Genomic DNA, 16557 nt, shown 5'->3' with positions numbered 1-16557 from the left:
GAGGACAAATACTGTAAGTCTGTTTTTTTCCCCTTCTCTTGTCAATGGCATGGTAAACCATAACAACCAAGGAACAAGGTCAAACAATTATATGATCATCGAGTATGCCCTATGTACCAAACTAATGCTCGCTTATACTACATGTATGAGATGCGTAGAACTAGTTTTGCTATTCCATATAAAAGCGATAACCACTTCCACTAATACAAATGCCAAACAACTAGCCGATTGATACGTGTACTACAAAGTGGACAAAGCTGTCGTATCAATGGTTCATGGATCGGGCAAAAACCCAGTCGATTTGGTTCTTGTTGAACAATCAAATATACTCATAATTTTTACAGGTATGTCAAGATAGTTCACGTGGAACCAATAGACATGGGGAACTGACCTTCTGCAATAAAACTACAGGCCTTGGCAATTACATCAACAATTTTCTGATATTTCCATGGATCCAAGACAGGTGAGAGAGCACTTCTTTCATTTCTCTCACTCAAAATGACAAATCAGTCCCCTAATAGTATACAATCTGAGTGTGGTCTCTTCTGAGAAGTAAAGTATTACGAGAACGGTGCAGCTGAATTTGGGTGGTTAAAACAGTTGGGACAGGTTGGTGAAGGGGCGGATAAATAGGAAAAGAAGGAAAAGAAAAGAATGACACATTATGGTAATCTCAAAGAATCTTGCCGCCTCAAGGGGATACCCTCTTGCTCAAAACCGTTCTCCTCGTCGCCGTGCTTCGGAAGTCGCACAGGCAGCATGACAGGACCTGTATTTGATTTCATAAAAAGATGCTTTGAGAAATTGGCACAATCTACCACAACTATGCCAACTTAAGCACCAGAAGAAAAACTGCAGAACAATGTTACCTTATTCAAAACAAACAAACAAACAAAAAAAAATCTAGAACATACCATCAACCATGTCTTTGGTTTTGTGAAGAAGAAAAGTTCCAGAAAGAATTGTCACAAATCCACACATTTCTGTTACGATTTGAGTAGGATTTTGCCTATCCCAGTCCTGTTCATTCAAATACAATAGAGAAGAATAAGATATATTGAGGCTACCATCAAAAATAATAAATATGCATGTTCAAAAAGCTTCACATTGTCCTGAAGCATTAGAACAAATTGCCTTCAAAGATTCACCACTCAAGACCTCAAAATGTTATTAAATGGCCAAAATGCCGAACTTCATGCATGTCCCTGTTTATTGTGTTCAAATGAACTGAACGAAGAAAATCATATTTGGGCACCTCCTCCAATTGGCCACAACAGAGGACCAACTATATAATGAAACAACCAGGAGAAGGCTTCGGCAAACTTAATGTGCCACCAAGTTCAGTTCCAGCACATGTAGTTGCAATTCACAAAGCAAAACTGAACACTAAAATGTCTAAGATCAGTGAAGGAATCACCTTGAACATGATTACACTGGCTAAAATAGTCAAAGAGGTAAACATGACATAGTATATAGGAGACACAACTGCTGTATTGAATGTGTCCAGGGCCTGCATTGAAGATTCATCAAAGAGAGCGTGAGGGATAGATAAAATAATGACTAAAGATCATGCAAGGAAAATATCACTTTTTCCTTTCTTTGGGAGGATAGATCCTTAGATGAGTACAAAAATGGTTGAATTTCATCAAACAAGTCGAGCTCAAACCTTAATAAGCTCTGCTCAAGTTGGTACCTTGGTTAACTATGGGAATTTAAGCCTAATAGTAAATTCTCCTCCCTGTACTGTTCTTCTGGTACCTTGACCAATTTTCTGATTTGGTCACTTAACACATAAGAGAAAATATGGAAAAACAAGGTTAATTCTTTCTTGATTTGGTAAGCGGACACTCTTTTTGAACAAAAAAATAAAGGCTGAATGAACACTCTTTTTGAACCAGGAGTAGTTGTTATATAGCGACGAGATGATAATTCCCTTTACGAAAATAAAAAAAACAGCTTTGCATTTTCTAATTGGTTATTTTCATTTCTACGATGAACCTAAGTTAAATGTATGCTTTAATCATGCCGCATCTTCCACATGAGACTGTGTTGAAAGAGCAAGTGTAGACTGGCATAATCTTAGCAACATATGCATGAATTCCCCGATAAGTAGCAAGATATGCACAAATTTATTAAGTGAACTCCAGATATGATGGAAGAACTTAGAGCAAAAATTCATTAAGCAGATAGCAAATATGTTGGAAGAAAATAAGGAGATAAGGGAGGACACACCTTATTCAAATAATTCATTTGGGTAAGAACACACACAATGACAATTAAAGTAAAAGCCCAAGTCTGGGGATATATTAGCTGATTCGTTCCTGATAAAGTCAATTTCAAAGCAATTCCAATTGCTTTGACACTCATGACCTGTTACAGAAAAGCTGATATCTCAATAAGAAAAATACATATGGGAAATAGGAAAAACACAAATACACAATTTTTTTTTTTTTAGAAAGATAACAAATACACAAATATTTGGAAGAACCAAATCAGAAAATTCATAGTTACATACCGATAAAGAACCCATTAGTGAGCACACTCCGATATAAAACATAATGTGTGTCTGCCCATATTGGGGAAGATAGTGGAATATAAGAATTAGGACAGCTATTATGACCACCACTGCATAGAGGAGAAAAGCTGCAGGAGATTTAAAAGATGTTAAGCTCGAGAGATCAGGTAGAAAAAGGAGAAACAAACACCATCAACATGAACCAAGAAACTACCTGGTTCAGTAGCAAGATCCCACACTTCCTTCACAGATTGAATCTCACGTTCTTGTGGAGCATGCAGCACTATTGTGGTGGAGCCAACAACACATAAAGCACAACCTAAAATTCCAAAGGTGTGTAGCTTCTCTCTCAAAATAATGTGTGCGAGCACAGCACTGTTGTTTACACACAAACTCGTCAATAATCAAACCCTAAAGTTAAATCTGAAATGAGTTAAAACTTATACTATACCTGATTATAATACTGACTGCACCAAGAGGAGTGACTAAAATAGCAGGGGCAAATGCATAAGCTGCAAAATTAGCTACCTCTCCAATAATCACTGTTGCAATGCAGCAAGCAGTCAGAGTTCTATCTTCAAGAATCAGACCCCAGCAAAATATTCAAATCTAGACACACTTGTCGGAAAACAAAATAATCAGATCCAAGTACAATGAAAAAGAAAAAAATATGGTTGAACAATTTAATAGGAAGCAAATTTTCATTGGAGACGGTATACATCATATCTCCACAGAATGTATCAAGAAATAAAGTCAAACACGGAGTATTTTATCTTCCATCTTAAACTTGTATAGATACTTCAATTATAAGTATTAACACAAGAGTTTCAACAGGTACCAAGTAGATAGGAGCCATGTCGATCCTGCATAAAAGACGTACACCCCAAAATAAGTACTAACAGCATCTTCATTCCCTCCTTTTAACTAGGGTTATACCAAATAATGTCAACTTTACCATTGTATGTTTTGTTGCTTTTTAGTAAGAAAATACAAGCGAAATGGTAGGGTAAGAACACAAGGGGTCACCAGATTTTGGTCAACCAAACTTCAATTCATGTCAATGGAACCATTAATTTCTTAAGAAGCAGTTGAATTCCAAGTCCATGCAGATCTTGCCAACGTTAACAGCATTAACATGATGCTTAGGGAAGAAAGAATTTTCATCAGTTAAATGGGAGAACAAGAAATTAACAGATTTCATATAGGTTAAGCAGAAATCAGATGGGTCGCCGTAATGCCTTATCTAGTGGCTGCCTCTCTCAAGTTCGAAACCCACTGGGTGCAAACAATTTCTGAGGGCCATCGGACTGGGGTAAAACCCTGAATTACCCGTGGTGCACTTGCGGGAAACTCCTTGCCCCCTACACCTAACCTTGAACCACCAGAGGCAAAGCCACCACTGCCAACACCCCCCTCCCATGGGCAAAGACAACCTTCATCTAGCAAAAGAGACCATTAATACATCATATTTTAACCTAATCTTACCTTCTCAAATCATAAAGAGACCAAAAAGCTGTCCTACACTTCCAGTTTTACCCTTAGCCGCACAAAAGTTAGGGTATGTTTAAAACCATAAGTTTCAAAAGTCTAAAATTCACACAAATGTTACGGCATGTTTAAGACCACAGGTTTCAAAAGTCTAAAATCCGCGCAAATGTTACGGCATGTTTAAGACCACTTGTTTCAAAAGTCTTCCTTTATTTCTTTAACACTGTGGCAAGGGAATATTTTTATTTTATTATTTATTTGGGGAAAGAAGAAGAAGAAGAGCCAAGAACACTTACTTTATCAAAAAAAAAAAAAAAAACTAATGGAACCGTAAGATTCTTATTCATTTCTAAGGCAAGAGATTCTAAGGCAAGAGAGAGGCTTAATCACAACATGCATATTACAAGAACATGCAAGATGATCTAGTGGGGCAATAAAAAAGTTAAATCTTAATCAAATAAAGCACAGAATTTGATCTTTTTCAAAGAGCATGAATATTAGCATTTAACAGTGATAAATATGCAACTCAATGCATAGAAGCAAAAGGGGGTTTTCCCATTTCTTTAGTTTTACAGGGGATAACAAGTGAATCCATTAACTGCACTGTAGTATATAACTCACTTGTTATCATGCCCACCCACCAAAGCGGCTCTTGCAGGTATGAGTATCCTCCAACTCCTGTAAAAATAAATTATGTTAAGTCACAGAAACAATGTATCACCAAATGGTGATTTAAAGAAAGCACTATAAGCCACGTGGGGGATTGAAAAGGCACTTGGTAAGTATAAGAATCCTAAAAACCTAATGTGAATGTAGATGGAAGATCAAATATCACATGTTAAATTTTCTAAATATAAGTTCCAAGATTAAGCATTAGGCATACTGCCCTCAACTGGTTGATCAGTTGCTCTAAGTAATGAACAATCTTTCAAACAAATGTTTTAGGTAAAATAATTAAAACAAAGCAATGTTAGTACTAAGAAACAACAAATGCAAACAGGGTTAGCAAAGACTTATAGATGGATTTGTTGGTTGACCATTTGAGGCTGCACCACACTCACCAATCCACCACAGCACACTAAATACCACTTGAAACAGCATCAATTATTCTAACATTTTATATATTCACTGGATTCAATCAAGTCCAAATAGCATCGGAAGGACAATAAGATGAAGATCATGTTTAAGTAACATCAAGGGCAGGGACAGTTATCTGAAGAGATCAACATCATCTCCGCATTCCAGTTGGAGAAGGCTAATATTAAGCAACCTAAGCACTGCCTGTAATTGAGACCGTAACACCAACTTGTCACAGGGAACAAAGATAGGAAAACAGGTTTCTTATTAGACTAAGGGGGAAACCGGGTAATGAACCAAACACCTCTAATGAAATCTTAAAAAGAATTCTTTAAAGATGATTTTCAATTTCTATGAGAAAAACTCTAGACCAGTATACCAGCTTACATAATCATAAACTACAAGTCATCACAACAGGTACCAAGTAACTCGGTCCACCAAGGCTAGAACAGATGGGAAGAAATACCTAGAGTTTTTGTTTCTGATGGGAATTGAACCTGAGACGCTCAATCCACTTCATTGACCACTAGGCCACACCCTTAAGGTGTGTAAAATAAGAGAATTACTTGGTTATATAGCACAGCTTTTTCCTTTTCATGACAACTCTTCCTAGTATGTGACTGATACAACAATATTTACTGCTACTACTACACCACAATACCATAAAACTTCGAATGTATGATTATAGTAATTAAAATTCAGTTTATTTAAACACTGCAACAGTGAACATAGCAACATGCAGTTTAGGCCTTTAGCTGATCATGTCTAAAGTGGATTAATCAAATAACGGAAGAAGAAAAAAAAAACATTGCATCACTTTTTAACTGCCAGTCAGTTACCATATTGATGATATGTAAATGAGGTCACTTGTCATTCAGAACTTCACCAGCTGAACTCTTAACTGATAAGAGTTTATGATCTCCATGGCATAGTTCATTTCAAAAACTCATTAATGCACCCGCTTTAGCCATAAATATTCAGTACAAGCAAATAAGTGCCCACCATAAAAAATGAATCTTACCAATAAAGATCATCAAAGTTTTAGCAACAACCCTTTATTATTTACTAAAGCAAATAAATTCACAAAGACATGCAAAATAAAAAAATTTAAAAAATCGGATTAGGGGTCATTTGGTATGAGGTACTAGAGAAAATAATGCTGGTATTAGTTTTGGTATTATTTAATCCTTGTTTGGCAGTGTTTTCAGCCTATGTATACCTAATACCTATATCAGTTATACGTACTATTCTTACACATAGTAAACCATGGCATTAACAATACCAGCACTATTGCTATTCTAATACACCCTATTCATTTAATACAACAAACCAAACAATCCATAAAAATTAATGGCAGCATTACTAATACACCCTATTCAATACTATTCTTATACACCTACCAAACGACCCTTTACAGTTCAATCGGGCTTAATTGGGTTCAACTATATGAATCTTCTACATCAATTTCAAAATATAAAAGGAAGTATAAATGTTGTATGTACCAGCTCTAACACCAGAAGCACCAGCTTTCTTTAAGCCTTTTTTCTTAACAATGAAACTAGCACCAATGAATAAGCTTGATGACAAAGCTAGAACCAATCCTTTAATGTTGTCAGATGACATGCCCTTGTACACATCTTTCCAGCTTTCTGTATCCATACCATCAACCAGACAAGAAAAACAAATTCCTAAATCCAATTCTTCACTCTATCATAGATACAACAAGTTTCAAGAACGCTTATTAGTCTCAGTTAAAAGCTGCTTCTACAGGATCTTGGGGAGCAAAATATGCAAAAGGGCAATTTGGAAAATATAATACAAGAATTTGGGAGATCTGGGGTTTGCTGGGCAAAGAGACATACAAGAGTGAAAGGAAATGGTAGGCACTAGGCATGAAGGGTGTTTGTTCTCTTTCTTGATGGACTGGGGGTGGGAAGAAAGAGAGAAGAAAATGGTTTTACCAGAATTATTATGACACTTCTATGGCTCAGGTACACACTTTAAATTATCCGGCTCTATTCTTTTTTTTTTTAAAATTCCTTCCTTTTTTCGCTGCTTTTATTAGAAACATCTTTTGTGTTAAAAAGAAGAAATGACAAGGATGTGGGGGTGTTCATGGTTGGTTTGGATCGGTTATTGATTAAAATCATAACTAAATTAATTTAGTCAATTTTAAATGTCTAAAATCATAACTAAACCAAATAAAATAATAACCACTGGTTTGGCTATTGTCGGTTTGGTTCGGTTTGGTTCCATTTTTCGGTTTATGACTAGCAGTCATGAGACTTATCAGTAAAACATTAAAAAGTTGAAAAAGACACATTTTTTTTTTCGTTCAAACGATAACTTTTATTTATAGTTTAAGGGGGAACATACATTATAGAAATATTTTCACTATTAGTGATAGTGTAGTACTCAAGTTACCCAAAGTTGCTAAACTATTACATATAGAGCTAAAAACTAACTTAGTAGTGGTTGCACCATTTTTTTCATTTTAATACACATACCTGGAAATAAAGTAGAGTATAGGAGCTTTTAGTTGTTGGTACAAACATACATATTAATTAAACATAAAGACTACCTAAAACTAAAATGAAAATATATGAAATAAAAAAACTTTGTGTAATGATCCCAAACTTTGGGGCAGTACTTGCATTTTGCCCTCAATTCTCCCATTTTATTAAAAAAAACTTTGTGTAATGATCCCAAACTTCAGATGTTTTTCTATCATTATCCCCAAGGCTAGGGTCTCGACTACAAGGAGTTGTTCTTTTCTGCTTGTTAGAAGGATTACCCACGGAAGAAGTATTAGGGCATTACCATGTGATTGAGTTGCAACAAATGCTATGTTACTGAAGTATCTTCTATAGGAACCTCCAAATCTACAACCTCTGTCCTTTTCATATGAAAATTATTAGAAGTTTAGGACCTATTCAGACAAGAAAAAAGAAATGTATAAATTCGAAAAAGAAAAAAAAAAGAAACAACCTAAAATCAAATGGATGATAAAGAAAGACTAAAAATTTAAGTTAAAGACATTAGACTCTATCTGTTGGTAGGTTTACACTTAACACTTAAAAGAGTTAAAAGACTTAAAGACATGTGCTTGCACATATTCTTAAAAATATGGGCCTTAAACAATCATGTGAAATAAGTAGACCAAAAATCAAATTAATGATTAAAAGGTATAAAATATTTATAATTATTTATGAAAAACTAATATTATATATATAAATAATTATAAAATTTATGTATATAATTTATCGGTTTGGTTCGGTTATTTATTCGGTTATTTTTTAATAGAGCCATAACCAAACCAAATATTATCGGTTTTTAAAATTTAAACCAAATCAAACCAAACCAAACCAATGTCTGTTTTTTTATTCGGTTTGGTTAAATTTTTTATTTGGTTTTGGTTTTAACCAAAACCGTGAACAACCATGTGACTTGAACTGCTTTTCTTAATTTAATATTTACGTGGTTAATAAGGGAGTTTAAAATTTAAAATATCTAATAGCAATATTAGCAAGTTGATCGAGGTCTCGGGTTGGAAATTTAGGAATGAATTTGTCTTTGATACGGAGTGATTTACCTCTAAAGTGAACTTTGCTGCGCAAATGCAAATTAATTGAACCCCAATATAGGTACCGGATATCAAATAAAAAATTTTAAAAAATGTATGAGGTTCGTGATAGTATGATTTATATTGTTGCCTCTTAGTAACCGCTCTTTCCGTCTCATTTTTTTGTAATAATATTTGACTATACACAAATTTAAGATTTTTTTTTTTTTTAGTACTTGTGGTCTAACATATGCCTTAAACATTTATGTGTCTGTAAAATCATGTCACTAATAATAAAATAAAAAGCTTTAAGTTAAATTATTTCAAAAAAACAAATACGTCATTTTTTAGGACGAACTAAAAAAGAAATTGTGTAACATGAAAAATAGGAGTGGGATGTTTCTCTTGAGTGGTGGCTCTTTATGAATCTTCTTTCTTTTTTCTTAACGTGAACTTGTGATACTTATTACATTCACTTTATGAAAACACAGAGATAGAGAGAGTGGGGGAAGAAATCAATTTCAATAGTTATTGATAATGTTGTTATTATTCCTAGTTCCCTATTTATACAGAGAATATTCCAGCATAAGCAAACTACAAAATTCCCTTACTCACGCACAAGTCATGTGCTTTCATCCACTATATTCATGTGCCTTCTTCACTTGTAGTCGTTAGCTCATTCTTGACAAATCTGATCGGGTGTTCATAATCTGGAGTAAAAGGATTCGAACCTTTGTATGCCGGTATCAAAAACCGATGCCTTACCACTTGGCTATACTCCATATGCCTATTTTGGACGGTGGGAACGGGGAGAGGGGGAATGGAGAAGCAGGGCTCGAAGAACGAGCCGAGCCGTGCAAGGACACGGGGATATAACAAGTAAGCAGCAAGGTAAAGTTCAGCAGTAACAAAAAGTAAAGTTCGGAATAGTAAACCACATGAATATTACGTGAAAAACTCCTTGTTCAAGGGAGTTAAATAAGGATGGAAATAGAGCGGGGCAAGGCGGGTTATAGCATTTGTGAGGAGGGGCGAGTTTGAGTTTTTGCAAGGGTGGGGCGTGTTTAAATTGAAAAACAGAACAGGCGGGGCAGCTGGGTTCACGGGTTAGGATTTAAATCTTTTAAACTAAAACTAAAGCCTAAAAGCCCTAAAATTTGTATGCTTGTACGCTAGTCTCTTGTAATACCCCACACATTCGGATTAAAGAATGAACCACTCAATAAACGTCATCAGATTCGAGCCTTAGAGAATTTGGGATATACCTACATGTAATCATGAGAATTTCACTATAAGAAAAGTTCGACCTCAAAAGTTAAAGTGAAAGTTGCGCTCAAGTGAAGTTTTCGAAATGGATTTGAACCTGGTCCAACTTCGAGTGAGTATTTCCACCCGTGTAAATGGAATCCCAGGGTGATCTACTATCAGATTAAATATCTACGAGTCTATTTTCTAATGCATCAAACCGTTCGTCGATACGACATCGGAGTAAAACATTATGTACGTTTTACAACACACTTTCTGGGTAGAAAATTCCACCGCGACGCGATGGACATAGCGATGAATTTCAGTATGATGGCCACGGCGACGCACTGAGGTTTTGAGGCGGTGGGATGGACCTATATATGTATAATTCATTGGGAAATCATTTCATACGGTTGTGGGTTTGTTTTTGGGCAGAACCCTCTTCAAATACTCTCAAAAATCATCTCTAAACATCAAGATCTTCAAGGCAAGTTCAAATCAAGTTTATACATGATGATTCTCCCTCTATCAAGGTACGATCCGTCGTCTACGACCTTCTATGAGCTAGTGTGAGCGTCTAAGATATATTTTCGATAAACACTCATGGGACGGTGATCGGAAGCTGTGAGTTCAATTTGTAGTAGTTGTATAAAGTGATTATGGGTTTTTCCATGAGGTATGGAGTCTGGGATGTCACGCCTGTTACATCCCGTAAATTTATACGTTAAGTTCGTTATAAGTTTAATCGACATGAGCTCAGAAAGCGGGATTATCTTTGAGTTTAAAGAAGGTTGAACATATTAATCTTAAATTTTATAAGTATTTATAAACATGATCAATAAGTGTCGGAAAGTCTGGAGGTTAAACGAATCGAAGAAAATATGTTTCGCCGAAAGCCGGCAAATTAGGAATGTTGTAGCCTGTACTTTTGGGGTAAGACTAGGAGTTCTTAACATGCTAATAAGGTCATGTTGTGAGGTATTTGAATCATATAATATTCGTATGTTATGTTTTGAAGTCAAAAGAGTTATAAAACAAAAGTCGACAAAGGTCGCCGCAAGTTGCATTTATAAATTCGCTGAAATTTGGGTCAGATATAGTGGAGCTTTTCTCTCAATAGAATTGGAGTTATGGGGTGATCCACCCACCAATTGAAGGTCTACGAGTCTAGTTTCCAATGCATTAAACCGTTCATCGATACGACGTCGGATTAGAGAGATATTCGCATTTTTGTGAGACTGCGCAAGTAGCCCCTTTGGGACCTACTTGAGGCAGTGGAATTCCTTTTTAAGTATAAAAGTCGGCAGATGCTTTGTATACCGTTTCTAGATCCTAAAACCTCTCAAATACTCTCTCAAGTTATCCACACCTATCTAAACTAAATCTAAGGGGTTTCAACCTCATCAACCCTCAGAAAGATCATAAAGCTAAGGAAACTCGGATTCTCTTCGGCATAGTCGCATTGTAAGATTTTTTCTAGGTCAGATAAGGTTGATCTGCACATAATCTCATGATATAAGGTAAGATTTACCTCCTCTACATGTATTCTAGTTGGTAGGGATCATATCTAGATTATATGATGAAGAAATGGGTGAAACCACGGTTGGAAATCGTAGTTAAGATGCTCGTGTATATTGGGTTGTTTTCGAAGTTGTTCTTGTGATATTTTAGGCTGGTAATTGGTAACATAACATGAGTATATTGTTTTTATGGTTCTTAACCTGTTCATGAAGAAAGAAAAGAAATTAAACAATAGCTCATTAATTGTAAACTGAGCTTGCCGCTCGTTGTGATTGTTTAGTTGTTGAAGGAGCTTGCTGTAAATATTATTGTTGTTTGGGCTATGATAAGCTCAAGTGCATTCGTGTTTTGATGATTGTCAAACTGATTTAGAACCAGATAGAGACCTGGTTTGTGATCTGCTCTTTGTGCATCTTGCACGGTAAGCAAAGACAGCTGTAAAGCCGAGCTACTCACTGCACACAAGTACAACAGTTGAGCTGGCCCATGCTTTAGGTCAAATATTGAATGAGTGGTCTTTATCCATCCCACATACTTCCCACTATATATACAATATGTTGCAATATATTGTGCATCACTTGGAAAACCTAAAAAACACCCAAAAGGTGCAGTCGTCACAAGACTCTCCAAGTGTTTAACAAAGCTAATCACAAACTGAAGGACCTGTTTCCAACACTGAAGATGCATTATTCTCTTAGTTTGTTTTAAGCTTTGTTTCATGTGCTTCAACTTGTAAACCTACTCTTCTCTTATAAGAAGCTGTTGTAGGTATTTCAAATTCTTAGTTGTTTTTAGGCAATTTACCTTTCAATCTATTAAGTGGTACCCTTGGCTAGTTTAGTCTAAGGTGTATATGTTGGGTTTGGCTAGAGGTAGTCAACCTTAGGTTCCTTGGCTAGAGTTATTCAATTGGAGGTGTTTGTAATCGGTGTATTGCAAAAGTTGAGGGACTAGGGAAGTTAGTTCCTAGGTTTCCACTATTGTAAGGGTTGAGGGATTATGGGAGTTAGTTCCTAGCTTACGATAGGTTGTAATTTGAAGTTGCTCGTGTAGTGGAGTTGAAATCCTACTGGGGTAGGTCGTGGTTTTTAATCCCCTGAGCAAGGAGTTTTCCACGGTAAAAACAGTGCCTTCTTTACTTATTGCATTGCATAAGGGAACTGGTACTCAACCAGGTCCCTCCATACGTTGTTTGGTTGACATATAGCCTATATTAATTGGTATCAGAGCAAGTGCTTTCGAAAAGGTTAACACGTAGAAACAATCTGTAACATGGCTGCTACACTCAATATGGAAGAAGGTCAATCTTTCACCAGGCCACCCAGATTTAACGGAAAATACTATAGGTGATGGAAGACTAGAATGCATGACTTCATCATGGCTGAAGCCTCAGAGCTGTGGGATATCATCTGTGATGGCCCCTATATTCTAGTACACACAAGTGAAGATGGTGTAAAAACCACTGCCAAAAAAAGGAAAGAATAAAATGATGCTGACAGGAAGGCAGTGGAGAAAAATTATAAAGCCAAGAAGATCCTTATGTGGAATAGGACCTGATGAATACAATCGAGTCTCAGCGTGCTCAACTGCTAAAGGGATCTAGGAAGCTCTTCAAACTGCCCATGAAGGAACAACACAGGTGAAGAACTCCAAGATCGACATGCTCACCACAGATTATGAAATGTTCAAAATGAAAGAGGGAGAATCTATGCATGATATGCAAACTAGATCCACCTTTATTATAAATGAGCTTCATTCGCTAGGAGAGGACATCATAACTACTAAACTGGTGAGGAAGCTGCTTGGTGTTTTTCTGGATTCTTGGGACAGCAAGTTAAATGCTATTTCAGAAGCCTAAGACCTCACCAAGCTGATGGTCGATGAACTCATAGAAAACCTTAAAACCTATGAGATGAAGATGACCTTGAAGAAGGATGAAAATAATGAAGTAAAAAGAGAAAAGAGTCTTGCTCTCAAAGCTTCCAAAGAAGACTCAAGTGATGATGAATCTGAGCTGGCATATCTCACACGAAGATTTATTAAACTGATCCGAAGAAGTCGTAGAATCCCGAAGGCAGGAAGCTCCAACAAAAACTCTATAGGAAATGACTATATCTGCCATCAGTGAGGTAGACCTGGTCACTTCGCCAAAGAGTGTTCTCCGAGTAAACAAGACAGTTATGACAGAACTGCAAGGAGAAACCAGTTTCCTAACAAAAGGTTCATAAAAAGGGAAGTTGCTGATGAAATAGTAAAGTAGGCACTTGCTGCATTAAGGGACTCCTCCAGTGAGTCTGAAGATGAGAACAACAGAGGGGATACATCCATGGTGGTCATTGATATGAAGCCTCCAAGTATGAGTCTATCTTTGTAATCATTTCAAAGTCAGATTCAGACGATAGTGATGAAGTGGAAGCGGTAAATTTCTTGGAGGTAAAAAAAAAAACATGAAAGCCTACTCTTTAAATAAACTCATGTCATTGTCAGGTGTGTTAATTAATGCCTATCAGACCCTTACTACTGAAAAGGATGCACTAACTCTTGAAACCAGTAATTCCGAACTTGAAAGAGATAATCTGTTGGTGTCGATTGGAGAGATGAGAGAGCAGGTTGATGAGACCAATCAACTGAATATTATCCTGGAAGGTCAAATAAAAGGGGATACATGAGCGTCTCTTAAAGGGAAGGGTGAAGCTAGTAAAATTTACTTGGAGCTTGAAGATGAGATCAAAAGGGGAAAACTAAGTCTCACTACTAAAGTTGAGAGGAGCAAGCAATTGAAAGAAGACTTGAACAGAATTAAGTTTGATCTGGATAAAACTCTCAAGTGGACCTGGTCCTCTGACATAATTACCTCCATATACAGGAGTAAAGGAAGCGGTAGGGAAGGGATTGATTACAAGAAGACACCCTACAATCTCCACAGCAAGTATGTCTCCACCACTGAAAATTGGTTGTGCTGTAACAATATCATAATTCAAAGATTATATTCAAATTATACTCAATTAGTCCCAAACTTCCTTTTATAATCAATCCATAACAACAACTTCAACATAACACCTTTTTGACCTTTTCTCCAATTTCTTTTCCTCAAATCTTTAGCATAATTAGCAAATAAACATATAAGCATGAAAATAGGATGAAATGTTACCTCAAAATTCAAGAACACTTCAATTCCAAGGTTACTCCACCTGAAAATACCTTCTCAAGCTTTACAAGAAGAAGAGATAAGTTTAAACCTCACTTTGAAACCTTCAGCACTTTAATCCTCACTTTGATCTTTGATTTTGGCTTGGAAAAATGTTTGCATGTGTTTTGGAGAGGTTTCTAGAGCTTCCTTGAACTTGGGGTTATGTTTAGAATGACTAAAAATGAAGAGGGGTCGTCATACTTAAAATTTGGAAAATTCCACTGACATAATATTATACTGGATGTATTTCTCGGCCGTATAAATTATACGGTCCGTAACTCAAATCGTATAATTTTACACGGGCCGCACCTTTGGCCATATTTTTCAGATTTGCAATCTGTCAGTTGCATTATAACGACGACTCTCTGAACTTGAATTTACATGGGTTATGCATTCTGTAGCTCCTCATATGCTAAGAGGTATGCCTCCCTCAAGTTGGACAAAAAATCCTGTCCAAAATTCTGCCATGTTTTTCCAAAGTTTCAACAAACTTAATTTCTTCGATATGTTTGATCCCTGAACCTTTGGATACTTGCTTAACACTTGTTAAAAGTATTCCTTACCCTTATAAGGGTTCCATGGCCTCTCCGGCTTACGCTAGTTTACCTCTGACACAACCAAAGCGAAAATTTGCGAGGTGTAACATCATATATATGTACGGTCCATATCTTTGGCAGTATATGTCGTATAAAATTATACGGTCCGTATGGTTGGCCGTATAATACCACCTCCAAAACTACCTTCTCTGAAATTTTTTAAAATAATTAAATACGGTCCGTATCTCAAAATACGGACCATATCTCAATTATACAGTCTATATTCTATATTTTCCAAAAAAATAACTTTTAACGAACCTTTCCGCTTCGATTCACTTATCCTCTAATCCTTCCGTAACTTACCAAACATGAACTTAAACACTTTAAACATAAGTTAGGCTTGTTCAATCTCATATAACCTCCGAAGACAAATCCCGATGTCCAAACTAAGATAACTTACATATGATGATTCTAATTGTATAAAACCATAAGGTATAACACTGCCTCACCCCTTAGAAACATTCGTCCACAAATGTTAAATTCCAGGAATCCTATAAAAATTTGGGCAGAGTCTCCTCTATAACTGCACCGCTACCAACTTGCCACACATCAACCCAAACTATACAATGCCACACAAGGCTACAAAAAGCAATAACAAAAATGGCCCCACACGATCAATAAGAGTAGCTGATAAATAATACATACCTGAAGATGATTGTGTTGCAGCTTGTATTTGCTCTGAATCTGGAAATAAATGAGGATACCTAGACTTCATATCTTCCTTCGCTTCCCAAGTCATTTCCTCTACCTTCTTGTGCCTCCAAAGGACTTTAACTGGAGCTACATCTTTGGTTCTCAATCTCCGGACTTGCCTATCTAGGATGGCAATAGGAACCTCCTCGTATGATAGTTGCTCTGAAACCTGATGTCACGACCCGTCTAGGGGCCGTGACGAGTACTCGATACTTGTACCGAGCACACTTTGTCTATCGTTTTACCTTTACCTCTTAGCAAGCCATGTAAACAGAGCCATTTTTTTTTTGAACATTAACATTAGCGGCGTCATTCTGAACATAGACTAATAAACTTCGTTATCACTTATACATCAACATTAGCATGCCAAAACACCATATACCTAACTATACTTAACTGACTGTACATATCTGTCTACGAGCCTCTAGACGTAATACACTTATACATAGAAAGGGCTGAGTACTGCCATGCCCAAATATATATACACAAAATAGTACCAAGGAAGTGAGGCTCCGGAATAACTGGAGCACTGTCAACACTGCTGGTAGAGCTTCTAAGGATCAAATCCGCCTGTCTGCTGACCTGCGCGGCATGAAACGCAGCGTCCACAAGAAGGGACGTCAGTACGAATAGTGTACCGAGTATGTAAGGCATGAATAGTAATATACAG

General features: G+C 36.5%; 1 protein-coding gene across 1 annotated transcript; it reads right to left on the bottom strand.

The window, feature by feature from the left end:
• Positions 1 to 248: 248 nt before the first annotated feature.
• LOC132621857 (probable magnesium transporter NIPA4) lies at positions 249 to 7064 on the bottom strand. Its single transcript, XM_060336322.1, has 9 exons — positions 6583 to 7064; positions 4625 to 4681; positions 2967 to 3057; positions 2730 to 2890; positions 2516 to 2643; positions 2233 to 2370; positions 1418 to 1510; positions 915 to 1020; positions 249 to 769 (listed from the first exon to the last, which is right to left on the bottom strand). Exons 1-9 carry the CDS (start codon positions 6737 to 6739, stop codon positions 663 to 665), a joined length of 1038 nt encoding a protein of 345 aa, XP_060192305.1. The 5' UTR covers positions 6740 to 7064; the 3' UTR covers positions 249 to 662.
• Positions 7065 to 16557: the final 9493 nt, after the last annotated feature.

Source organism: Lycium barbarum, chromosome 12 (assembly GCF_019175385.1).
Source record: "Lycium barbarum isolate Lr01 chromosome 12, ASM1917538v2, whole genome shotgun sequence".
In the NCBI taxonomy this organism is placed as follows: domain Eukaryota; kingdom Viridiplantae; phylum Streptophyta; class Magnoliopsida; order Solanales; family Solanaceae; genus Lycium; species Lycium barbarum.
Note: the sequence above shows the minus strand (reverse complement) of the source record. Positions and strands in the feature narration are given on the sequence as shown.